The sequence below is a fragment of the Cyanistes caeruleus genome, chromosome 18 (genome assembly GCF_971803275.1).
Source record: "Cyanistes caeruleus chromosome 18, bCyaCae1.hap1.1, whole genome shotgun sequence".
Taxonomy (NCBI): Eukaryota; Metazoa; Chordata; class Aves; order Passeriformes; family Paridae; genus Cyanistes; species Cyanistes caeruleus.
This window is the reverse complement of record NC_141718.1, coordinates 12,596,887-12,620,712: the sequence shown is the minus strand read 5'-3', so window position 1 is coordinate 12,620,712 and position 23,826 is coordinate 12,596,887. Positions and strand designations below refer to the sequence as shown.

The window sequence follows — 23,826 nt, the reverse complement described above, 5'->3', positions numbered from 1 at the left end:
TTCCCAATATCCCATCTAACCCTGCTCTCTGGAAGTGGGAAGCCATATCCCCTTGTCCCAAGTCCCTCTTCCATTCTCCTGGAGGCCCTTCAGGCACTGGAAGGAGCTTTAAGTTCTCACTGGAGGCTGCTGGTGTTTGGGAACTCAAGCCTATCTGGACAGAGAATGTCCTTGATGTAACTACACCCCAAACTATCCACATGGGTACCAACTTCTCAAAGTCTCATGGATCCCAGTATCTCTTGTGGGTGCTAAGAAGGGAACACATCTTCCTTGGCCATGTCTGAGAAGAGAGGGGCCTTACCAGTGCCACCGCTCTCTCCTGGGAAGGGAGGCTGCAAGGAAGGGCCCTAAAGTCAGGAGTGGGCTGTCAAATCCAAACAAGCAGGACGTGACAGGGTATGGGGAAATGGCCTCAAATTGTGCCAGGGGATGTTTATATTAAATATGAACAAAACTTTTTTTCATGGAAAGAGTCCTAAAGCCCTGGGATAGACTGCCAAGGAAAGTGGCAGAGTCACCATCCCTGGAAGTGTTCATAAAGCATGTGGATGTGGCACTTGAGCATGTGGGTTAATGGTGAAAATGCTGGAACTGGCTTGGCTTGATGATCTTAAAAGTCTTCTTCAACCTCAACAATTCAATGCTTTTACCTGGAAGAGCTCAGATACAGCAGCTTTGCCAGGGAGAGAAAAGGGATTTGGGGTTTTATTTCTTGCCCTTGCCCTTGCCCTTGCCTTTCTTCAGTATTGCCTTGTAGATGGACCGCACCAAGTAGCCTTTCCAGAAGGCCTGGATGCAGGTGGCAGCATCATTCCTCCTGGCCTCTTCCCGTGCAGCTTCCTCCTCCTTCTCCTTAAGCATCCTGCGCTCCTCCTCAATCGCGGTATATTCCTGGAGCAGCAGCGCGTGTTTCTCCATCAGCAGGGACAACTGTTCCTTCTCCTCGTTGTAGACAGCCTGGATCTCTTCATATGTGGTCTGGCAGGACAGCAGGGATCAGGGACAGCCGGTCAGCAGCTCCTCCCCACATCCCCAGGTGAGGGTCCTGAAACCCATCCCAAAGCCATGGAACCTCAACTGGTTGGAGCCTTTCCAAAGGGATTCAAGAGGAAGGCGTGTACCCAGTGCCCAGGGAATTTCATGAGATGCTGGGTCCCTGAATGCTCCCACAATGGAAGATTTGGAGAACCAACAATGTGGGGGTGGGTCTGCCTTGACAAATTCTGCCCCAAACATGGGGCTCCTGCCTCTCCACGGACAGGAAACCAAAATAATCCCATTATTAAACACCTGCCTGGGGTATGATTCCATACAATTAGCAGCAGCTTTCAGGCCCCTCCCTGCATTTTGCTCTGTAAGGAAGCCAGCCACTTTTATCCAACCCCATAAATACTGCAAGAACAGGAAAGACATCAGGGCCTTCCCAGAGGCAAGTTTTGGGGGTGCTAATGTGACCCTCAGCCTGTCACGGCTCAGCTGGGAGCAGGCTGTTTGGTTTCTTAACACCCAGCACACATTTCCCAAGGCTTCAGCATGAACAAGAGCAGGATTTGGATACCAGGTAGGGCCATAAGAATTGAGGATTGGAGCAAAACTGAAAAGCCTGTTTCCTGGGATCAGGTGGACATCCCAGACAGAACATGGTGACCCATTTGCCCCCAGATTCTGTGGGATTTAGCAGTGGATGTAATTTTTCCTAAAGCCAAAGCAGCAGAGGACTCCTGGACACACAGGCAGGACAAGGATCCCTTTCCTGTGGTTCACCTGGATGCAGAACTGCCTCTCACTTCCACGGCCTCCTGGGTAACAGCCATGTGTCCCTTTGGACAGGAATGTACCTGAGCAAATCACCTCATAGGAGAGCAAAGCACTGAAAGCCAATACCTGTTTTTCTGACATTTCTATGTCATATTTCTGGACCCATTCGTGAATTTCCCTCTCTGCTTTGCACTTTTCCTGAAACACAAAACAAGATCAGATCCTTGCAGACATCTGAGGCCTGGTAAGAAGGATCCTGAGTGAGAAAACAGGGAAACTTTGAGCCACAGCATCATTATATCTGAGTATTCCACCTCCTCCCTGTGACAAGCTTCCCTCAGCTGACATGTGTGTGGTTTGCCCTAATTTGAGGATTGTCCTGGGACATTCCCAAAGAGCTTTATTTGGTTTACAGCATGGAGCTGGGGGGCTGAACAGCACCTGGAAGTTGCTTTCTGCAGAAGGAAATGAACGTGTCTGATGGAATGTGGCGAGTCATCAACAAACTGAGGCAACCAGCCTGAAACTGAAGCAAGAGAGAACTGCAAAACATGAATGTGGGACAGAAAGTACTCAGTGCCTTTTAAAATATAGATATCTTCCAGGCTGTAAAACAGTTTAGCAGCAGCTGTACTGCTGTAGAAGCTGGGGCAGTTTACCCCCAGCTCTGGATGTGTGCTCTGTGGAATCATTCCTGCTCCATTTCCTATGTGGCACTGCCCCAGGATGTCCCAAGGGCTCCCAGGCCATCACGAGGTACCACCTGAGCTATTTAGACCACAGGTACAACTTGTACTTGCTGAGGAAAGGAGGTCTCTGTGGTCAGTAAATGCATCTGCCACGGTGTTGGAATGAGCTGAGCTCTCCACAAGCAGCCCTGCTGTGGCAGGAACTGCAGCAGGAACTACCTGACACAGCCACTCTGCCAAAAATTTTGGGGGTTGTACTGCAGCTCTGACTTGGGTTTGACATTTTGTCAGTGCCCAGCCCTTCATGCTGTGCCACCCAGTGCAGCAGTGACAGATGCCCCATCACCACATTGGCCTCCTGCCCGTGGGAGGCTGTGCTGGTTTGGAGAGAATACCCAGGATGAGCAAAACGAGAAGGAAAATTCCCTTTTTCCAGTTCTTGATTCTTTGTGTCACCAGTGTGTTCTGCTCAGGGCAGAGCTGTTGATACAGGGACCTGAGCCTGTCTGCTGGTCCCGTTCCTCCTCCTGTATCTTCTCAGCCCTAGGGACAAGGACTTTGGGGTGCTGGTGGGTGAGGTCTGGAACCGCCCCAACCCCAAAACCCCCCTGTCCTGGGCTGAGCCCCAGCGTGGGCAGTGGCTGGGAGGGGATTCTGTCCCTCTGCCCCATTCAGGTGAGACCCCACCTGCAGAGCTGCTCCAAGGGCTGGAGCCAGGCTGGGAGAGCTGGGGGTGTTCACCTGGAGAGGAGAAGCTCCAGGGACACCTCAGAGCCCCTTCCAGGGCCTAAAGGGGCTCCAGGAGAGCTGGAGAGGGACTGGGGACAAGGGATGGAGGGACAGGACACAGGGAATGGCTCCCACTGCCAGAGGGCAGGGATGGATGGGATATTGGGCAGGAATTGTTCCCTGGCAGGGTGGGCAGGCCCTGGCACAGGGTGCCCAGAGCAGCTGGGGCTGCCCCTGGATCCCTGGCAGTGCCCAAGGCCAGGTTGGACACTGGGCTTGGAGCAGCCTGGGACAGTGGAAGGTGTCCCTGCCATGGCAGGGGGTGGGACTGGATGGGCTTTAAGGTCCCTTCCCACCCAAACTATTCTGGGATGATTCTATGAAATCACATTTTGCCTTCATTCAGTCCAGCCTGACTCCTTGGCTTGTCTTCTCTGCCAAGCTGGGCAAAGCAAGACCTGCTGAGCCCTCAGCATCAGCCCCATTCCACCTTGGACACTAAATCAGCTCTAAAAGGTGCCTTCTACCAAGCCAATATTGTTTGTTCTGCTCCCCCAGCAGCAGATCCCTGGTTTCTCACTATCCCACACCTGTCCTGCTCCAGCCTTGTTGCCCTGAGCTCTGCCCAGTGTCACAGCACAGTGTGAAGGTGTTCCCAGAGCCGAGGCAGCCGGCAGGAGCAGGACCTGTGACAGGCTGTGTCCCTGCTGTCGCTGCAGGGCTGCTTTCCACTGGAATCAGCAGAGCATGAGGACAGGGCGGGTGTGCGCTGACAAACACCATGTGCATCCTGCCAGGAATGAGCAGGGACCAAGGAACTCCTTGCAGCAGGCAGCAGCCAGAGCTGACAGCTCTGCAAACAGGCTTAAACCTCCTGTCCCAGAGCTCCCCTCCCCTTTACCTTCATGAGAACCAGCTCTGAGGCTCGATGCTCCAGCACCAGTGCACTGAACTGTACTTCCAGGTGCTGAATGTCCTGCTTCAGCCTGGCACACCTGTCCTGCGAGGCTTTCTCATCCTCTTTTTGCTGCTTTTCCCCTTCCTTCATGATCTGCTGGATCTCAGCCTTGAAGTCCTTGGCCAGAGCTTCCATGCTGGTTTTGAGGTTTTCAATCGTTTTGTCCTTCCTGTTAACCTAGACCAGAAAACAAGAGGAATATCTTTGGGTATTCCTGAGGCATAAGGTGGGCAGGAGAAGAAAAACATTGCAAAGGTGGAGGAGATCCAAGAAGGGGCCCTCAGGGCTGGCTCAGGGAGCACCAAGGACCTGGCACTGCCAGCTGAGGGAAGAGTTAAATTTACACAGGAGCTTTGGAAATCTTCCCCTGGCTCCTCTGGGAACCTGTTAGTAAAGGCACAAAGGAGGACAAAGTGAACAACATCCCAAGCCCCACTGTCACTGCCACCTGAGGATCAGCCAAAACAGATTCTCTGGAGTAGCCCCGTGGCTCCCTCAAGGGCTGGATCAGGCTCAGAGTGACTGTCTGGGGGACACAGCTCAGAGAGGGAAATCCCCAGCTGGGATCAGTGAAACAGATTTATTCACCATGTCCTGGACAAGCTGCCAAATTGTACATAAAGATCTCAATTCCCAGAACTCCAAGGAGCAGAGGAAAAGGGGAAAGCAGGCCCTTGGTTCTGCCAGCAGTGAGTGCAGGTCAAAACCTTCTCATCCAACTCCTCTTGGAGTAGAAAGAGAATCACAGGTAGAAAACAAAGGATTGTTGTAAGGAGCTCTGGGCTTGGCACACAGGCTGGGAAAGTGGCTGGGAAGTGCCCAGTCAATTATCTGCACCACAGCTGCAGATAAAATTAAAGATTCATGTAATTTGTATAATCACTGATTAATCACAAATACTCTGAGGCAGCTGTTAAGAGTCAGGAGTCACAGAAATGTTGGTTTTAAGCAAGAGTGAAGACAGAGCAGATATTAAAAATGGATTTTAATCAGAGCAATCTTTCCCTGCAATGATTTTTCATTCTTTCAGCAGCAGGGAATGAAGCAGCTGGCACTGTCACCCTGCCAGGATACCGCTACAGCAGTTTGTGCCTGTCCTGCCATTCCTCTGGAACTCAGGGATTTAAGTTGTTTATGTTGGCTGGTGACAACAGGTTCAAAACATGTCAAATTCGAGTTAAAAAAAAATCAAGCATGCAATAAGCATTTTTCATTATATTTTACAATAAAAATATTATTTTTAAGTTTGAGATCTGGTTGAGAAGGAATTTCTGGAACTTGCTCTTTACGAGCTGCAGTAAAGGGATAGGGTTTGTAGATACCAAGGTTTTTCCAACACTTGGTTGGAAAACACATTCACACAAGATCGTACCTCCTCATCTCGAGTCTGTATGACTGCTGCCAGCTCTTCCCGTAGAGCTGAGATCGTTTCCATGTTTTTCTCAACCCGGAGGGAAATGCGTTTCATGAATTTAATCTTTTCCTCCTCTTCATCAGGACTGGTCAGGAGCCTCTCAAGCGTGAAATCCCGGAACTCCATAAAGGCTTTGATAAACACATCAGCTGGTAACTCTTTCACTGGAACTTGGTATTTCAGACCATGGTAAAGCAAGGGGTTGGCCAGAAAGAGCCTCAGGATGTTTCTCAGGGAGCATTTCAGGCGTTGCTCCACAGCTCTCACGGGCTCCTCATCTCCAGGGCTGGCAAGCAGGTCCCGTACTGCCATTGAAAGCTTCTGATGCTCCAAAAGGCTGCTCGTGATCTCAGGTCCCAACATCCTAGCATACCTCTCCAGGGATCCAGTAATCCGTGAGATCAACCTGGTGATCTCCAGCTTGACAATGGTCTCATCCAAGACAGTTAGGATTCTTTCTGTCTCCATGCTATCAGGCTTTAACTGGCGTGGATCTAAAGCCTTCATGACACCTGATGGGATCCCTGCCTTCCCTGAAGTTGCCATGCCCTTCACCAAGGTGCTTTGCAGGGATTCTTGGAACGCAGCTGGATCTCCTGTTGCCATGGATTCAGTTAAACACCGGTGGTCTGGGTGGTTTGAGGTCTAGAAAGGACACAGCAGCACTTACACAAGGTGAGACTCTGGAAGAAAATTGAGGTCCCTCTGCTAATCTCCCTTCTTGGATTTTCTCTCTAAAAGGAAAACACGGTGACAGCATTAGAGAAACAATGTAATTTGGGGAAACGTGAGAGTCTGAGATTACCCCGGAGTTCTCTCTGGGTGTGGGCAGGGGGTCAGGACATGGGGTTGTGGATCAGAGCTGGTCTTTGTCCCAGAGCAGCTGTCAAACAGCCATGGGAAGTGGGGGATGGATTCCTGGCTTTGAAGGGTGGTGGGGAGAAAGCTTCCAGCAGCTTCTGAGTAGCAGTGAGGTAGAGCAGCACAAGCCGCAGCTCTGCAGTCCCCAAAAGGGTGTGGAGAGGGGCTTGGAGAGCCCTGGGACCACCCTGGAGGGAAGGGGAGGGTTTTCCGCAATGGGAAACCTCTACCCTTCCAGGCCTGTCCCTGTCAGAGGAAGTGGGAGAGGGGATGTGGCAGGACTGGCAGGGACAGAGGCAAGAGGAGAGAGGGAGGGGATGGGGACAGCATTAGCGGGGAGACCGACAGGGAGTGAAAGGTCCCCTCGGTGTGGGTTTGGGACAGCAGGAGGACCCAGGGACTGGGGAACAGGCAGAGGTGGGGGGGTGGGGGGTGATTCCCGGTGGGGAAGACCCCCGTGTGAAGGGCGGGCGGCTCGGGGGCCGGTGCAGGAGGATCCGGGGGGGTCTGTGGGACCCGCGGCCCTGAGACATCCCGGGCGGAGACGGGGTGTCTCAGGAGTCGGTTACTGGGGGATGCTGGTTCCAGACGGGCTCCACCCCTTGCAGCGTACTCAGTTCCAATTCCGGTCCCGCTCCCGCTCCCGCTCCCGATCCCGATCCCGATCCCGATCCCGATCCCGATCCCGATCCCGATCCCGATCCCGCCGTCTGGCGTCTCCCGTTGCCAGGCGACCCGAGGCCGTTTACAGGTGGTCTGATGGCCCCGCCCCCATTTCTTGATTGACATCTCCGCTGTCCAATGAGGAGTCCCACTGCGGCGTCCGGCAGGCGTCGGGTCTGTCATGGAGCCCGCGGGGCTGCGAGGGGCGAGGGTGTGGGGGTGAGGGGTGTGGGAGTGGGGGTGAGGGTGTGGGGGGTGAAGGTGAAGGTGAAGGTGAAGGTGAAGGTGAAGGTGAAGGTGAAGGTGAAGGTGAAGGTGAAGGTGAAGGTGAGGGAGAAGAGGCATCTCGTGCCCTCTGGGCTGCCCAGATCTGTATTCCTGAGGGCGCAAGTAACCCGAAGAATAGGCTTTATCTCCCCGACGTCACGTCTGCCAGGTGGGGGTCAGCCCAGTGGATGTCCAGGAGCCCCGAGGGGGCTGTTTTGGACATCAGAACAAAATAGAGTTTCCCTAAGCCGCACTGGCTTTATGGGGCCATAAAAGTGATAAAGAACCTCAGCTGATGAAGATGCTGATGTTGTAAAGGCTGACTGCAAAGGACATGCTGGCCCTTGAACTGTGCACACACCTTGAACTTGAACACGCTGCAGCTGTGCCCTCACCCTCTGCTCAGGCAGTGACATGGATGCCCTCGGGTAAGGAGGATCTGGTTTCCAGCAGGAAACACGGCAAAATGCTGATTTCCAGGCCATGCTCACAGTGATGCTCTGTCCCTCGCAGGAGCTGGCACAGCACAGTGGTGGAGTGGCCGTGCTCTCATGGGCAGCCTTGTCCTGGGTTCCAGTCTTACCTGGCCTGAGCAGCTCCTTTATTTCTGTGCAGGGAGTGACCAAGTCCATGAACAAATCTGTAGTGCCCACTGCTCACCCATTCCCAATTGCTTCCCTACACAGAGCAAATAAGGGGCTGGTGGTGGGAGATGTAGTGGGCTCACCAGGGCTGGGCTTTCTGGTGTGGCACTGGTGAGGATGGATGAGGGGACACTTGGCCTTCCTGCCTGGGCATACCAGGTACCATCTCCAGGACCCCCAAGTCATTTTCCTCCAGGCTCGTTAGCTGGAGCAGACCTCCATGCGGGTTCCCTCCTGCCTGAGTGGCTCAGGCAAGGGACTGATTCGAATCAAGAATGGGATTGAGTGTGACAGTGAGTCTGGGTTTGGGTCCACCCCAAGCTGGGACATACCCATCCCACTGTGGGAAGAAGGGGCAGCTGGAACTGCACGTATGGGCTAGGCTGTCCCATAGCCTCCAGGGAAAGCATCAGGCTCTAATTTGGCAACTGGGATCACACTGGATCTAAACCCAGAAGATCCATGATTTCCTGGCTGCACTATGGTTGAGAGCACAGCAGAGCTGTGATTTGAGGCTGCAGAGGGATGTGCTGTCAGTTGGATGTGTCCTCATGGAGCTCATCACAACAGAGAACAGCCCCTGAGACATGCAGAGCTGCTACTTTTCTTGACAAGGACACCAGAAGGGATCCTTGACCCCAATGAAAGGTTGCCACGTGGCCTCCAGATATTTTGGAATTTAATCCATCATGAAAAGAGTGTCTTTCCAAAGTTGAGGAGTTTCTTGATTGCTTTGTTTGAAATGTGCCACTGCTCTCCAAGAAGTGCAGACTTTGACTTGCTGACAGCCGTGATCTGGAGATGGCATCAGCTGGCCAGTGACTGTCACCAGAGTCCCCCTGTGTCCTGGTGTGCACAGTCTGCTTGAAGGGACAGCAAGTCCTTGTGACATCCAGGGAGAGAGGAAGGATAAGGGGTGGAGTCGTGGGTCACATCCAAACCTCCTCTAAAGTAGGGAAGACTGTGGATCACTGCTGCTCTCTCCTGGATCTGGGTAATTACAGACATCTTGCAGGAGGAGATGCAGGTGATGACACATGTCCAGAGCAGCCCTGACTCGCCCTGCAGCTCCACACACTGCTCCAGGCCAGCAGCAGCTCTTCAGCCAGGAAGAAGACCGGGTCACTTTGGGAGCTGGATGAAACATCACCAAATCTGCGTCAATCCCACCTCATTCCAGGATGTAGTGAAGCCTCAGATCTATCCTCAAATAATTCTCTGCACCCAAACTCACCAGACTGCATCACTGCCTGAGCCAGAGGTGCCCAAGAATCCAAATTATGTGGGGCATGTCCGAGCAGGGAAGGGAGGGCTGGGAGCCCCTGGTGCAGCCTGGGCTCACTGTCCCCCCCAGTTTGAGTCCAGCTGTGTTCCAACAGCAGGACTCTGTGACCTGCAGGCCAGAGACTTCCCTGGCCCCCGCTGGCTTCAGCCACCACCCAAACCCCTCTCCAGATGCTGAATCCTGCTCCTCTGCAGCAAAGGGAAGCACAGCTAGAGCGTGGAAGCTGGCTGGCTGATCTGCTCGGAAAACCATGATCCACCCCAGCCTGGTTTGCCCAAATAATTTTCCTGCTCCTGCTACCACCGACCCCTGCGTGGGACCTGGGAAGGGGCATCAAGGAGGGGGATGATTTCAACTGATGGTGAAACAGCAGAAGCCTTGCAATGAAGCCTTGCTGCAGGCAGCAGCACCCCAGCCTGTCACTGCAGGGAGAGGCAGCTCCTGCCATGGTCGTTTGGCTCTAGCCTTACATTGTGCTCTGCTGGGAACATGGAGCTCTGGCAACACACCAAGCCCTGGAGGACTCTACAGGGCCAACTGATCCCTGACCACATCCCTCCTGCAGCTTTGGCTGCTGTTCCCTCATTCCCATGTCATGCTGTAAGTGGGATGATGGCATCCTTATCCTGAACAGGTGGGAAGGAGTTTGCACTTCCCTGCCCCCCAGAGCCTGTCAGGAAGGCCCAGGCAAGGCACAGAGAAACCAGGGAGTCCCTGCAGAGTTTCCTGAAGGAATGAGTGTAGTAATGTGATGTAGGCTCTGAGCTAAAGCGCCCAGTGGGGAAAGCAGTAGGGCTGGAGGTGCTGGGCTGGCTCTGAGCACCAGGCTGGAACTGGGTGGCAGGAGCAGGAGTGCAGAGGGACACAGCCAACTGTGGCACAGGAAAATGTCCCTGGGGGTGTTAGGGCACTGAGACCACAGTGTGTGAGTTTGGTACTAATCTGTCTGCTGAGGCCAAACCTCAAATGCTGTGTCCAGCTCTGGGCCCTCCTGACAAGAGAGCCCTGGAGGGGCTGCAGCGTGTCCAGGGCAGGGAACGGAGCTGGGGAAGGGGCTGGAGCCCCAGGAGCGGCTGAGGGAGCTGGGAAAGGGGCTCAGCCTGGAGAAAAGGAGGCTCAGGGGGCCCTTGTGGCTCTGCACAACTCCCTGCCAGGAGGGGACAGCCGGGGAGGGTCGGGCTCTGCTCCCAGGGAACAGGGACAGGAGGAGAGGGAACGGCCTCAGGCTGGGCCAGGGGAGGCTCAGGTTAGGTTTTGGGAAAATTTCTTCCTGAAAAGGGCAGTCAGACACTGGCACAGCTGCCCAGGGCAGGGGTGGATTCCCATCCCTGGAGGGATTGAACAGCCCTGTGGATGTGGCACTGGGAACATGGGGCAGTGGTGGCCTTGGCAGTGCTGGGAGAATGGTCGGACTTGATGCTCTCAGAGGGCTTTTCCAACTTTAATGATTCTGTGATTCCATGAGTCTGCAGCAAGTCACAACTTCCATCTCCCAGGCAAAAGGCAGCTGCTTCCTGGCTCTGCCGAGTGGGAACACGCAGGGCTCAAACAGCACGGACACCCAGCCCCTGCAGAGCCAGACCCGGGGTGTGCCAACACCCCCAGCCTGCCCGGAGGAGCGCTCCAGCTCCAGCAGCTCCAGAGGCTGGGGAGGGGCAAGGAGAGGGCAGACAGGATCACTCTGGCTTGGGGCTCTTCATCCCAGGGATGGTGACAGGCTCCTCCCAGCACGGGGAGGATGGGGATGGGCTCAGAGGGACTGAGCTCTGTAACCTCCACAGGCAGGAGCCTCGTTAGAGCCCTGCAGCTCCTCTGCCTCCACGGCAAGGAAGTGAACGCTTCCCTCTCTCCCCCTGGGTGCTGCTGCGTGCCAGGAACCACCTGGGGACCCCTCTCCAATGTGCAGGGTGGGTGCTGTTTGCTTCTAAACCACTCCTTTTCCCACAGCATCTTCCCACAAGGAAACCCCAGGAGTGGCCAGCATGGGTCCCCCCTAGGTGACAACTTCCAGGCCCCTCTCTAAAAACTTCTGACATTATTTGCTTTTTGGCATTTCGTTTTTATTCATTTCAATCCATCTCTTCTTGGGTTTCAATCACCAAGCCAGCTGGTGTAGGTGGACACCAGGCTGGCACTGGTGCCTGCATGACCAGAGATGTCCACTGTCTGTCCTGTCCAGCAGTGGTCACAGTGAATCACGGAATGGTTTGGGTTGGAAGGGGCCTTAAAGATCACCCAGTTCATTTGATGAACAGCAAATCCTCATTTTCCTGGACAAACACAGCAGGCAAAAACTGAGATCAAGAAGAAAGGGTCTGTCCATGGAGAGGAAAGGATGCCAGGCAGATTCATCACAGGTGGGAAGAGGAAAGACAAGAACATACCTTAAATACTCTGGAAAAGCAAGATTTGACAGATCTGTGGTTTGAAGCCAATTCAGATGCCAAACCCTGATTTTCCTGCAGTGTTTCTAGAGCCTTGCAGCACCTGAATTAGGTCTATGGAGAGGTTAGGAGAAAGTTTTGTGCTTCCTTAAATAACAGTTTTAGCCATAAATAGAAAATTTATTGCCAAAGCCTGGTGGCTCCTGATTTTTGAGCACTGAGGTGTGACCTGCCTGTGCTGTCCTGGTGTCTGAGCTGTGCCTCTCCCATCAGTTTTGAGAATTCCCTTCAGAACTCCCAGCTGAGGGACACAGATTGAAGGTACTGACCATTTTTCAATCCAGTGAAGGAAAGACTTGATTGAGGATGTGACGTAATTGAGGACATGGAAGCAATCTTCCAAGGTCCAATTATTCCCTCAAGGTCACTGGGAAACATAAAAAATAAGCGGCTTCATTTCAAGCAGAAAAGGTTTGTGTTATGAAATCCAAACACTGCAATGGTGGCTGGAAATCCAGGACACAGAGTCATGGAATATCCTGAGTTAGAAGGGATCCACAAGGGTCATCCAGCCCACCCCTGTCCCTGCCCAGACCCCCCAACATCCCCACCCTGGGCATCCCTGGCAGCGCTGTCCAAACGCTCCTGGAGCTCTGGCAGCCTCGGGGCCGTGCCCATTCCCTGGGCAGTGCCTGGCCAGCCCCAAGGCACGAGCCAAGGGAAAACTCCATCCCTTTCACATCAGTGTCCCACTCCCTCCCAGGAAATCGGTCCCTTGAAGAGATGTTTCACTCCTGCAGCTGCCTCACTGCTCCCTCCCAGCCCAGGCTCTCCAACCACCCCGTTCCCATCGATTTAAAAGGGCAGCAACACCAGTGGGATTGAGCTGGTTTATTGCTGTAAAATGAGCTGTAACTTCCTAAAGTCTCTGCGTGCTGGAAGCCGTGGCCGGAGCCGGGGCATGTCCTGCAGGAGGAGCTCTCTGGACGTGTCTCTCGGCTGTTTTTTTGTCAGCAGCTCCCGCTTGTTCCGAGGGCTCCGCTTCATCCGCAGGCAAACGGGAGGTGGGACCTGGCACCTTCCCACTCCTGCGATCGAACGCTTCCAGGGATTTTTTAAATTGTTCGGCTGTCTTCTTCCTGCACGCCATCTTTCTCTCCTGTTCTTTCAAAAACTGCTGCCGTAATTGTTTGTAGAGACGACGAGTTTTCTTTTTGGCCTTGTCAAAGCTTTTTACCTTTGTGAGAGTAAACATAAGACCTTATTGCCACTCTCTTACCATGGAATAAAGAACTCCAAAGTGGTGCTTGTCTTCAGGAAGAGACAGATCCCACCACATCTCTCACTATGGCCAAGGTGACCTCCAAGCAAAAAGCTCCAATGTGCATAATCACAAAATCACAGAATCACAGAATGGTTTGGGCTAGAAAGGACCTTAAAGCTCATCTTGCTTCAATCCACGGGACACCTTCCACCAGACTAAGTTGCTCCAAGCCCCATCCAGACTGGCCTGGAACACTTCCAGGGATCCAGGGGCAGCCACAGTTCTGGGCACCCTGTGCCAGGGCCTGCCCACCCTCACAGGGAAGGATCTCTTCCCAATATCCCATCTGAACTTATTCTTTTGCAGGGTATCATTGGAACAATGTCTGAGTCCAGGTTAAGTCCATGGCCAATGACACCTGTAGCTTATTCCAATCCACAGATGACCTGGAGATAGGATATGACAGCTGTGTCCTGAGGTTAGGGTGGAGGCACAACCATTCGTGTCAAAGGTGGCCCAAATCCAGCAATTGTCTCTCCCAACCATTGGAGAGAGCCTTGGCACCCCCTCCTGATCCAGCAGGCTGAAGACCTAAAGGCCTCCTTGTGCCACAGTGGGCCATGAGCTTTGTCCCAGGGAAGAGGAAACCTCACCATCTCCTCCAGGAGCTGCAGCTCATGGGCACTGGTGAGGCTGCTGGATGTGGGCAGGGGGTAGTCCAAGTCCAAGTCCCAATCTGCAGGGCTGCTCTGGGTGAGAAAGAGCTTTGTGTCAGAGGCCTACAGACCTGCTCCGAGTGTGAGGGGCCCCCAGCCCGGGGTGAGTGTTTCTCAGCCCAGGGTGAGTGTCCCCCAGCCCCAGGATGGTGTGAGTGTCCCCCAGCCCCAGGATGGTGTGAGTGTCCCCCAGCCCTGCACCGAGGCCTGCCGATCTGCAGGCTCTGGGGTGGTACAAAGATGGTGACACGAGGCCATGTTTGGCCCTGCTCCTCCATGACCCCTTGTCTCCACTGTGGTCAGCTGTTGTCATGGTGACCTTGACAGGCAGCCTGTCATGAGCCACCTCCAAACTCTGCCTCAGTGACACGGTGGGCCCAACAGCTTCTCGTGCCCTTCACCCACTGCACCAGCACCATCCTCAATGTCTGCCTGGAGTAGTGACCAGGCTCCATCCCAACCTGGAGCACCTGTGTCCCCATGATGGGACCCCCAGTGCATCTCCAGCAGCTGTGCTCAGTGACAGCCAGGGTGCACGGCATGGGGACACACAAGGGTGAGTCAGTCCCCTGATGGAGCATCACTCCATGTCCCCTATGGGAACAGAACCATAGAATCATGGACTTGTGGAATCATGGAATGGTTTGGATTGAAAGGGACCTTACAGCTCATCCTGTTCCACCCCCTGCCGTGGGCAGGGACACCTTCCACTATCCCAGAGTGGTCCAAACCTCATCCAACATGGCCTTGGACACTGCCAGGCATGGGGCAGCCACAGCCTCTCTGGGCACCCTGTGCCAGGACCTCCCCACCCTCACAGGGAACGCTTTCTTCAAACTATGCAGTCTAAACCTCCTCTCCTTCAGTTTGAAGCCATTCTTCCTTGTCCTGTCCTTACAGACTCTTGTCCAAAGTCTCTCTCCATCTTTCTTTCTCTGGAAGGCTGTAATTAGGTCACCCTAAAGCTTCTTCTTCTCCAGGCCAAGCTATCCCTATTCCCTCAGCCTTTCCTCACAGCAAAACTGCTCCATCCCTCTGATCATCTTGGTGCCTCCTCTGGACCTGCTCCAGCAGCTCCAGGTCCTTCCTGTGCTGGGCCCCAGGGCTGGTAGAGTCTCACCTGCCTCAGGCAGAGGCGCAGAATCTCCCCTCCCCTGCTGCCCACGCTGAGGGACCAGCCCGGCACACAGTGGCTTTATCCAAGGTCAAATCCTGTCATCCCAACATAGATCCCAACAACAGCTCCTGGCAGCAGGGTCAGGCCTGTGCAAAGTTCAGCATCAGCAGGTCCGGATGCTCAGCTCTCCAGCCGGAATGGTGCTCTGTGTTTGTGGAAATGAAGTAGGAGAAACACTGCTGCTCTGAGTACAAACGAGCTGTTGTGACCTCTTGGCAAGAAATCTAGAGAAAGCCAGCAGCAGTTCTTCCAGATCCATGCTGGAGCACTGAAAATAAACTCACATCTGAGGAGCTGGAACATGAAGCCTGTGCTGCTGCAAGTACAGAGGATTTGAGATACCCCAGTGAGTAGTGAATTTTACTATTAATAAAATCAGCACAGTTTTCACATCTCATTTGTACCAGGGCCTTGACAGGGACTCCGAGAGCACCACGTGCTCAGGGAGTGTTGTTTTATTCCAGCACAAAATGTGCTGCTGAGGCAGGACAGCAGCTTGCTGTGAGTCAGGAGACTTGGAACGTCACCAACACTTGTTTTTCTTAACTGGGATACAGCTTTGGGTTTTGAGACAGCAACTCAAAGTCCCATCATCTGCTGCCTTCCAGAGAGGGAAGGAAGAGCACAGGCTCCAGCATCTCTGGCTGGGAGAGACTCAAAGATCTTCCTCTTTCTCTTCCCCCACTTGATTGCCACAACTCTTTTTCAGGAGATGCCTTGGGAGATCCATGGTTATTGTCCCTGCCCATGGCAGGGTGTTGGAATGAGATGAACTTTAAGGTCCATTCCAACCCAAATTATTCCATGTCTTTTGATTTGAGCAAGATGATCCTTGATCATGAAGAACCCCATTTCTTGGTGGGGTCCCACGGCCCAAACAGATGTGAGGGGTTGGAGCCAGGTGGGGGGGTCAGGCTCTTTTCCCAGGGAACAAGAGACAGGACAAGGGAGATGGCCTCAAGTTGCACTAGGGGAAGTTTAGGTTGGATATTAGAGAAAAATTATTCACAAAAAGGGTGGTAAGGCATTGGAATGGGCTGGGCAGGGCTGTGGTGAAGAACCCATCCCTGTATATGTTCAAAAAATATGAGTATGTGGCACTTGGGGACGTGGGTTAGTGCTGACCTTGCCAGTGCTGGGGGAACAGTTGGACTTGGTGATCCTAGAGAGCATATCCAACCTTAACCATTCCATCTTTCTCTGATTCTAAGACTTTTAAGATGTCTTCAAGCTCCTGTGATTTCATCTTTTAGAAACTCAGCTACTCAGCCAAGAGCCTGCTCAGCACAGGGCAGGGGCCTGTGACATGGAGAGCCAGCAGTGAAACCAGCAATGAAACCAGAAATGAAACCACAGTGAAAGCAGCAATGAAACCAGCAGTGAAACCAGCAGTGAAGCCACCAAATGGTTAAGGACAAAGCCTGGAGGGTATTTTTGGGTGCTGGAGCAGAGGCTGTGGGGCTGGAAGGGAGTCTGAGGAGTCATCCTGTCCATCTCCTGGCCTGCAGTCTCATTTGGACAGCTTCAAATGCCCTCAGCTCTCTGGGCTAGGCTGTCCTACAAGGAAAAAAACCTTCCTACATCGACTCTAAAAAAGGCTTTGCCACAATTCCAGATCCATACCCAGGAAGTCCCTGACACTATTTAAGGCCTGGGATGTGGTAGGTTTGAGAACACAGCCCAGCAGATCCCAGAAGGATATAATTTCCTGGCTCAGGCTCCCCAGCTTAGCAAGTGTCTGTCCCTGCTGCAGATCCCAAATCTTTCTGTGCCAGTGCAGTGAGCTCCCGACAGGCCGCAGGGCAACAGTTAATCCCTGTCCTGAAACAGAGATCATTTCCACCCTGTGCTCCCAGGCACACAGTAAATCCACCCTGGATTTCCTCTCCCTTGCGTGGGCACATGCTGCTCCTGCTCCAGCGACATCCCAGCACATTCCATCACCACTTCCAAGGAAGGGTTCAGCAGTATTTCAGCAGCAGATCCATGAAAAACTGTCAGGCCTGATGTTATAACTACACTGTCCCACTGGACACAGGTTTATTTCTCCCACTTGGAATTTCACACTTCACCTGGAGCTCCCTGATGGAGAGGGAAGGCCGTGGAGCAAGGGCTTGGAGGGACAGGACACAGGGAATGATTTCCAGAGGGCAGGGATGGATGGGATGTTGGGCAGGAATTGTTCCCTGGCAGGGTGGGCAGGCCCTGGCACAGGGTGCCCAGAGCAGCTGGGGCTGCCCCTGGATCCCTGGCAGTGCCCAAGGCCAGGTTGGAGAGGGCTTGAAGCAACCTGGGATAGTGGAAGGTGTTCCTGCCCATGGCAGGGGATGGGATGAGATGACCTTTAAGTTCCCTTCCCACCCAAACCATCTTGTGATTCCATGATTCTTTGTCAGCCAGCACATCCAAACGTGTGCAGGTGCCACCCATCCCTCAGAGCTGTGGCCCCTCCTCACAAAGGGCCATGTGAGGGCTGTGCCTGTTGTTCCCTGCTCCACCTGGGCTGGTCCTGCCCTGTGCCAGGGGCTGCTCTCCAGGAAAGTTGTCCCATCTGCTCCCCCCCTGTAAAACTCCAGGTCTGGGATGCCTTTTCCTCGTCCAGCTTGGCCGGAGCAGCACCGGACTCAGCCCATGGGCAGCTGTCAGTGTGGTGAGAAACCAAATCCTTCCTGGGGCCAGAGCAGAGGGATAACAGCAGGGCTGAGATCATGGCCTGGAATACTCGGAGAGAGGGTCACCACACCCAGCCACACCTCCTGCCACTGCTGGACTTTCCACGGGCATCACAACCCCCAATCCCAGCGGGAATGCTGCCCTTGAGACCCCATGAGCAGCCCGGCCACTGTCACCACTGCACAGGGACACACACCGGCCACGCTCCCGGGAGCTGCAGGGCACCGGGAGCACCACAAGGCACCGAATCCAGGGTGGAAAAGGCAAAGCCACGGATGGAGCCAGGATCCGGGCAGACCCAGTGCCAGCAAACGAGTCAGGGGGCTGGGATAGGCAGGGAGTCCCTGGGGCTGAGCTCCCGAGGCAGCGATGCTGCAGGTGGCAGGTTTGCAGGTTTGCAGGTCTCAGCCCTCCCTTCCAACACCCCCCGCTATGAAAAAGCCTCTGGAACGTGAGCGCAGAAAACAAACAGGCTCCCGGCCAGAGCAGGGCTGATAACTGCGGGGCCTTTGTGTCCTTTTTGGGTGGGCACCTCTCCAGGCACACCTTGGCACAGCTGGGCACGCCCTCACCTTGGGAAGGCGCCGTTCCTCAGGTGCTGCTGCTGGGAGCAGCCTCAAATCACTGCCCTAATAATGGGGAAAAATCGCTGTTTGGAAAAGAGGCAGGGAACCAGTGGGGATTTTCCAGGGGAAGTGGGGTTGTGTTTGTGTCTTCAAGTGAGTCACCAGGCTAGAGAGGGGCGGGACAAGCAACACATGGTGTGACTTTTGGGGCTGTCCTGTGCGAGGCAAGGAGCTGGACTCCATGATCCTTGTGGGTCCATTCCAACCCAGGATACTCCATGATTCCATGACTCAGGGGACAGGATGCTCCAGCGTCATGCCACCCCAGGGCAGGGCAAAGCTCCCAGCCCTCTTCCAGACATTTGTGGTCAGTGACTACTCTCCCTGTCACTGCATCCCTCCCGTGTCCTGTCGGATGTCCCAGTGCCAGCCCCGGGGCTGCCAAATCACAGCTGTCCCTGCTGGAGCTGGAGATGCTCCCCAGGAGCTGGAACATCCTGAGGCATTTCTGTGCCTCAGTTTCCTATCCCTACACTGGGTGATCCTCCCTTCCTTCCTTCTTGGCCAGGAGATCACTGGGAACCGAGGGTGGAGTACAACAAAAATAGAGCTTTATTTTGGGACAAGTGCAATCGGAGCTGGGTCCTTGGGCCCCGGCATGGAGATACAAGTGTGACAACGGCCACCACAGAGCCCAGCAGCGGTGCCAGGCACACACACACTGGGCTGTCCCTTTGCCACCGTCAGCATGTTCTGTGTCACAGCCCAGCACTGTCCTGGAGTGATAGCAGCTGGTCCAGGCTGCTCCCGTCCCCTCGGCTGGGCTCTCACCATCTCTGCCACGGATGCCAGTCTGCAGCGAGCTGGGAGGGATGGGGACAGCTGTGGGGGCTGAGGGGCGTGCTGGGGAAAAAGACAACACTGGCAGCAGCACCGGCAGCCCCGTGGGATTGTCACAACACGGTGGGGATGGGACAGGAGGGGACACGCGCCTGCCCTGTCCTGGGCGTTCGGTTCAGCCACAAGAACCGAGTGTACACAGAGAGCCAGGGGCCACTCCAGCCAGCAGAGCTCAGTAGTGACACACGCACACACACACACACACACACACACACACACACACACGGCTGTTTGCCCAGGTGAGACAGCAGCTGGATGCACAGAGGAGCTGGGCACACACAGCTGTGCATCCAGAGCCAGTCACTGGGTGTGCCCTGTGCACACACACAGGAACCTGCTCACCTGCACAGAGCCCCTGTGCACAGCGGTACCTGCCAGCAGCACACACCTGCACACACTCATGGAGCTGTGCACAGCAGCACGTGTGTCACACAGACACTCAACTGTGGACAGTCTGTAGCGATACACACGTGCCTACAAGCACGAGACCTGCTTGAACATAGAGCCTGTGCACACCAATGTGTGCAGTGTCACACACATCAACACACACGTCCCACACAGAGCCCTGCTCACACCTGCAGAGCCTGTGCACACCCACAAGCACAGAGCTGTGCTCAGACCCACTCACATCCAAGTGTGCAATTCGACACATGTACACACAGCAGTGCACACAACACGTGCACACCAGCACGTCCACGTGCACAGGGCTGTGCACACCAGCACACATGGACACTGCGCAAAGCAGGATGTGCACACTCACATCAGGGCACAACAGAAAACACACGTGCACACAGCCATGCACACCGACACAGGTGTGCACCTCAGCACCTGTGTGTGCACGGAGCCCTGCACACCGGCACAGTCACACACACCGGCACAGACACAGAGTGTGCAGGCTCACACACACACAGGAGCAGCATGTGCAGCTCACACACACACAGACACACACAGACACAGCGTGTGCAGGCTCACACACACCAGCACACACACACACAGACACACACAGACACAGCGTGTGCAGGCTCACACACACACAGACACAGCGTGTGCAGGCTCACACACACACAGACACAGCGTGTGCAGGCTCACACACACACACACACACAGACACAGCGTGTGCAGGCTCACACACACACACACACAGACACAGCGTGTGCAGGCTCACACACACAGGAGCAGTGTGTGCAGCTCACACACACACACACACACACAGACACAGCGTGTGCAGCTCACACACACACAGACACAGCGTGTGCAGGCTCACACACACAGGAGCAGCGTGTGCAGCTCACACACACACACACACACACAGACACAGCGTGTGCAGGCTCACACACACAGGAGCAGTGTGTGCAGCTCACACACACACACACAGACACAGCGTGTGCAGGCTCACACACACACAGGAGCAGTGTGTGCAGCTCACACACACACACACAGACACAGCGTGTGCAGGCTCACACACACAGGAGCAGTGTGTGCAGCTCACACACACACAGACACACACACACACAGACACAGCGTGTGCAGGCTCACACACACACACACAGACACAGCGTGTGCAGGCTCACACACACAGGAGCAGTGTGTGCAGCTCACACACACCAGCACACACGTGCACAGCATTCCCCAGAGCCCTCCTGGCCCCCAGCCCCCCGCGGGTCCCTACTCGTGCCGAGGGTGCCCACGCAGGCCCCAGCAGGCGGCCAGGAGCCGGGGCTGGTGGTACAGCACCATCCCGGCCAGCGTCAGCGCCACGCCGGCGTAGCCCAGCGCGCCCAGCTGTGTGCCGAACAGCAGCCACGACAGCAGCAAGTTGCCCACCACGGTGAGGCTGCCCAGGAGGTGCAGCGTGAGGGCCGAGGTGAGGGACAGGAGGCAGGAGGTGGCCAGGTTGTAGAGGACGGAGCCCAGGCAGCTGAGCAGGACGCAGCCCCAGAGCGCGGCGTCGGGGCGAAGGATGCCCTGCCACGAGGGGCCCAGCTCCAGCGCCACGGCCGCCCCGAACAGCAGCACGAAGCTGGGCAGGGATGTCAGGCCGAGCAGCGACAGCGCGTCCAGACGGTCCTCCTGCAGCAGCACACCTGGGGGGACAGGGGACAGTCAGTGGCACATCCCACGAGAACACCCACCGACACGACACCAAGCAGTAAAGAAATCCCAAATATCACTGGGAAGGGGAAAATGATGGGGGGCTGTTCCTTCCCTGGGCGGGAGTTCCCCAGTTTAGAGAGAAGCAGTAAAATCACAGACAAAGGACTATTTAAAGTCAGGGAGGGTATGTGTCTTATTACGGCAGGGTGGAGTCACCTCTCAAAGACGGGCACGCCCCACCACTGCCCCTCATTCCCTATTTATTCCCTAAAGAATTACATATGCATAGATGACACAATGCACTACACATATTCATTGTCTAACCCCGCCTGTTCTCGCCTCCTATGGCCATGAGCTTCACGCCCCTCTGGGCATGCTCAGTTCTTCTCTTGAAATGGGTCTGGGGTCCTTTTTAATGAAATCTTCTTCTTCGGGCTCGAACTTTTCAACTGTGCCCTGTTGGCAGCTCTCCTGCTCCTCTTGGACATAGTTCAGATTTCCTGCCTGCAGGTGTGCCCACAGTTCCTTTCCACAATAGTCTATTTTTCTTGTCTCCTTCTACAAACACCATTTAGGACAAGTAAGTGATATAGGGTCTTATTCTAATTAAGGTTTAATACAAGCAGAAAAATATATATATCCTTGGTCTCTTCATTTCATCTTGGCAATCGCTATGTATTCCTTCTGCAAGCAGGTGTATAGCCTAACTACACCTAGTAATAATTAACTACTTACATTGCTCTTATCTCTTTCATATTTTTCTTTTACTTTTAATTTCCTTAAGTTACGCTTATTCTAATCTAAATCTTTATTTCTTAGTTTTCTTCACTCAAGAGGTTTCCTGGTTTGGATGTGTCTCTGTTCAGGAGTCCTTCATTTCTGGGACTCCTTGGTTTAGGGGTGCCTTGCTTCAGGGGGTGTCCCACTCTGGGTGCCTGTGTTTGGGGTCAGAGTGCCACAGGGAGGGTTGCACAGGGCAGCTTTCCCAGCCTGGTTTGGAGCATTTGTCCCCATGTCCCCCCCCTCTGGGTCATCCGAGGACAGTGGGGACAGCAGGCACAGCAGGGCTGGTGCCACACACAGACATGTCCCTGCCCTCCCCAGGGCCACTGTCCATGTCCCACATGGAGTGGGGGTGGAAAGGTGACAGGGCAGTGGCACAATGGCCAGTGGTGTCCCTTGGGGGGCCACAGCACCCCAGCACAGCCACAAGGACCTTGGGGTGGGCACAGGGCCCCAAGCCAGAGCCCATCCCCACACTGCCCCAGTCACAGGCTCCGGAGGAAACGCTCCTTTCCCAGCCAAAAGCATTCCAGCCGGCTCCTCGCTGCCGTCCGCCAAGGACAGCATGGCCCGAGTGCCACCAGAGTCCCCAGGAAGGGGGGACTCACAGGAAGTCCAGCAGCCCACAGGGCTGGGACAGCCTGGGTGACCCTGTGCCAAGCAAGGGCACTTCCACCCCCCGTGGCACAGGGACAGCAACAGGGACACAAAAGGTGTCATCAATGACAAACTACAGTCGTGTCACCTCAGGGCCACAAGCACGACACAGCCCTGAGAGAAGCAAGGGTGGCTGTGGGGTGGCACCAGAAACAAGAGTGAGCAAGGGGTGGCACCAGGGCCAACAGGGACAGGGGGTGGCACCGGGGCTGGGGTGAAACTGGGAGCCAGGGTGCCACCACCGTTAGGGTGATGCTGCGGCCAGGGTGGACAAGGAGTGTCACCAGCACAAAGGTGGCACCGGGGTGACACCAGCGATAGGGTGGGGTGGCATTAGGGCTGGGGTGACACCAGGGTGCACAGCGGGCAGCAGAGCGAGCAGGGAGAACCCCGAGCAGGGGGTGGCACCGAGGTGACACCGGCACCTCTTCCCAGAGGGCAGGCAGACATGCAGGAGAGGGACAGGGACAAGCGGCACTTACTCTGCTGGATGGACTTGAGGGCGCGGAGCACGGTGGCGGCCAGAAGGAAGCCGCAGCCGGGCTGGGAGAAGCAGAGCCCGCCGGCGATGCTGCAGGCGGCCCCGGCACACACCGGCCCCATGGCCCAGAACTGCAGCGGGTGCGGCCGCCGGCCCCCCAGCACCCCCAGCACCAGCGTCACCAGCGGCGTGGTGGTGGCCACGGCCTGGGCCACGTCCAGCTGCACGTAGCTCAGGCCCAGGTTGCCCAGGGCCACGCTGGTGCAGAAGGTGAGGCTGAGCAGGTAGATCCTGGCGCGGGGCCGGGGGCCCGGTGCCCGTGCCCAGCCCAGCGGGTAACCCACGGCCACGCCGGACAGCATGTGCAGCGCCGACAGCAGCAGCGGGTAGCGGAACCCGTGCGCCGCGAAGATCCACTTGTTGAGGCCGGCCATGGTGGTGCCGGTGCCCAGCCAGGCCAGCACGCTGAGGGTGAGCGGCAGCGCCGGTCCCGGCCGCCCCCCGCCCGCCTGGCCCGGGTCGGGCTTCCAGGGCCGCACGGTGCCCCCGCCCGCCGCGCTCATCGCGGCCTCATCGCCCCGCCGCCACGGCGGGCACATGGGCACCGGCTCCGCTGCCTCCGGCCGCCCCTCGCCGCTCTGCCCCGTCCTCCCGAGAGCCCCGCCTTGGGTGCCGGAGGCGGCGGCGCTGGCGCGGTGGCGGCCGCGCTGTCCCCGCTCCCCGCGCGCTCCGGCCGGGGCTGCTGCCGCCGCTCAGCGCCGCGGTGGCGGGGCCATGTGCCGGGGAGGAGGCGACCGGGGCCGGCGCAAAGTTTGGTGATGGCGGGAGCGGAGGGCGGAGGCTCCTCCCGGCGAGGCCAG

General features: G+C 55.6%; 3 protein-coding genes and 2 long non-coding RNA genes across 7 annotated transcripts; 2 read left to right on the top strand and 3 right to left on the bottom strand.

The window, feature by feature from the left end:
- Window positions 1-677: 677 nt before the first annotated feature.
- DRC10 (dynein regulatory complex subunit 10) lies at window positions 678-7,215 on the bottom strand. Of its 3 annotated transcripts, XM_086856634.1 has the most exons (6): window positions 7,026-7,196; window positions 6,222-6,285; window positions 5,510-6,147; window positions 4,081-4,314; window positions 1,888-1,959; window positions 678-981 (listed from the first exon to the last, which is right to left on the bottom strand). In XM_086856634.1, exons 3-6 carry the CDS (start codon window positions 6,095-6,097, stop codon window positions 709-711), a joined length of 1,167 nt encoding a protein of 388 aa, XP_086712760.1. In that variant the 5' UTR covers window positions 6,098-6,147; window positions 6,222-6,285; window positions 7,026-7,196; the 3' UTR covers window positions 678-708. The 3 variants fall into 3 exon arrangements, with proteins under 3 accessions (XP_086712760.1, XP_086712761.1, XP_086712762.1); XM_086856635.1 differs by having other exon boundaries at window positions 5,510-6,285; window positions 7,026-7,215; XM_086856636.1 differs by lacking the exons at window positions 678-981; window positions 1,888-1,959 and adding an exon at window positions 2,128-2,287 and having other exon boundaries at window positions 5,510-6,285; window positions 7,026-7,199.
- Window positions 761-2,893, top strand: LOC147649957 (uncharacterized). The gene is made up of 2 exons (XR_015277884.1): window positions 761-1,039; window positions 1,706-2,893. It is a non-coding gene; the product is annotated as an uncharacterized LOC147649957 (long non-coding RNA).
- A 5,316-nt stretch (window positions 7,216-12,531) lies between the features above and the next one.
- On the bottom strand, window positions 12,532-14,828 carry LOC147649956 (uncharacterized). Its single transcript, XM_086856638.1, has 3 exons — window positions 14,756-14,828; window positions 13,573-13,668; window positions 12,532-12,892 (listed from the first exon to the last, which is right to left on the bottom strand). Exons 2-3 carry the CDS (start codon window positions 13,573-13,575, stop codon window positions 12,575-12,577), a joined length of 321 nt encoding a protein of 106 aa, XP_086712764.1. The 5' UTR covers window positions 13,576-13,668; window positions 14,756-14,828; the 3' UTR covers window positions 12,532-12,574.
- A 263-nt stretch (window positions 14,829-15,091) lies between these two features.
- On the top strand, window positions 15,092-16,200 carry LOC111936679 (uncharacterized). Its single transcript, XR_015277883.1, has 2 exons — window positions 15,092-15,158; window positions 16,066-16,200. It is a non-coding gene; the product is annotated as an uncharacterized LOC111936679 (long non-coding RNA).
- A 2,440-nt stretch (window positions 16,201-18,640) lies between these two features.
- SLC35E4 (solute carrier family 35 member E4) lies at window positions 18,641-23,695 on the bottom strand. Its single transcript, XM_023937896.2, has 2 exons — window positions 22,968-23,695; window positions 18,641-21,035 (listed from the first exon to the last, which is right to left on the bottom strand). Exons 1-2 carry the CDS (start codon window positions 23,563-23,565, stop codon window positions 20,617-20,619), a joined length of 1,017 nt encoding a protein of 338 aa, XP_023793664.2. The 5' UTR covers window positions 23,566-23,695; the 3' UTR covers window positions 18,641-20,616.
- Between the last annotated feature and the right edge of the window lie 131 nt (window positions 23,696-23,826).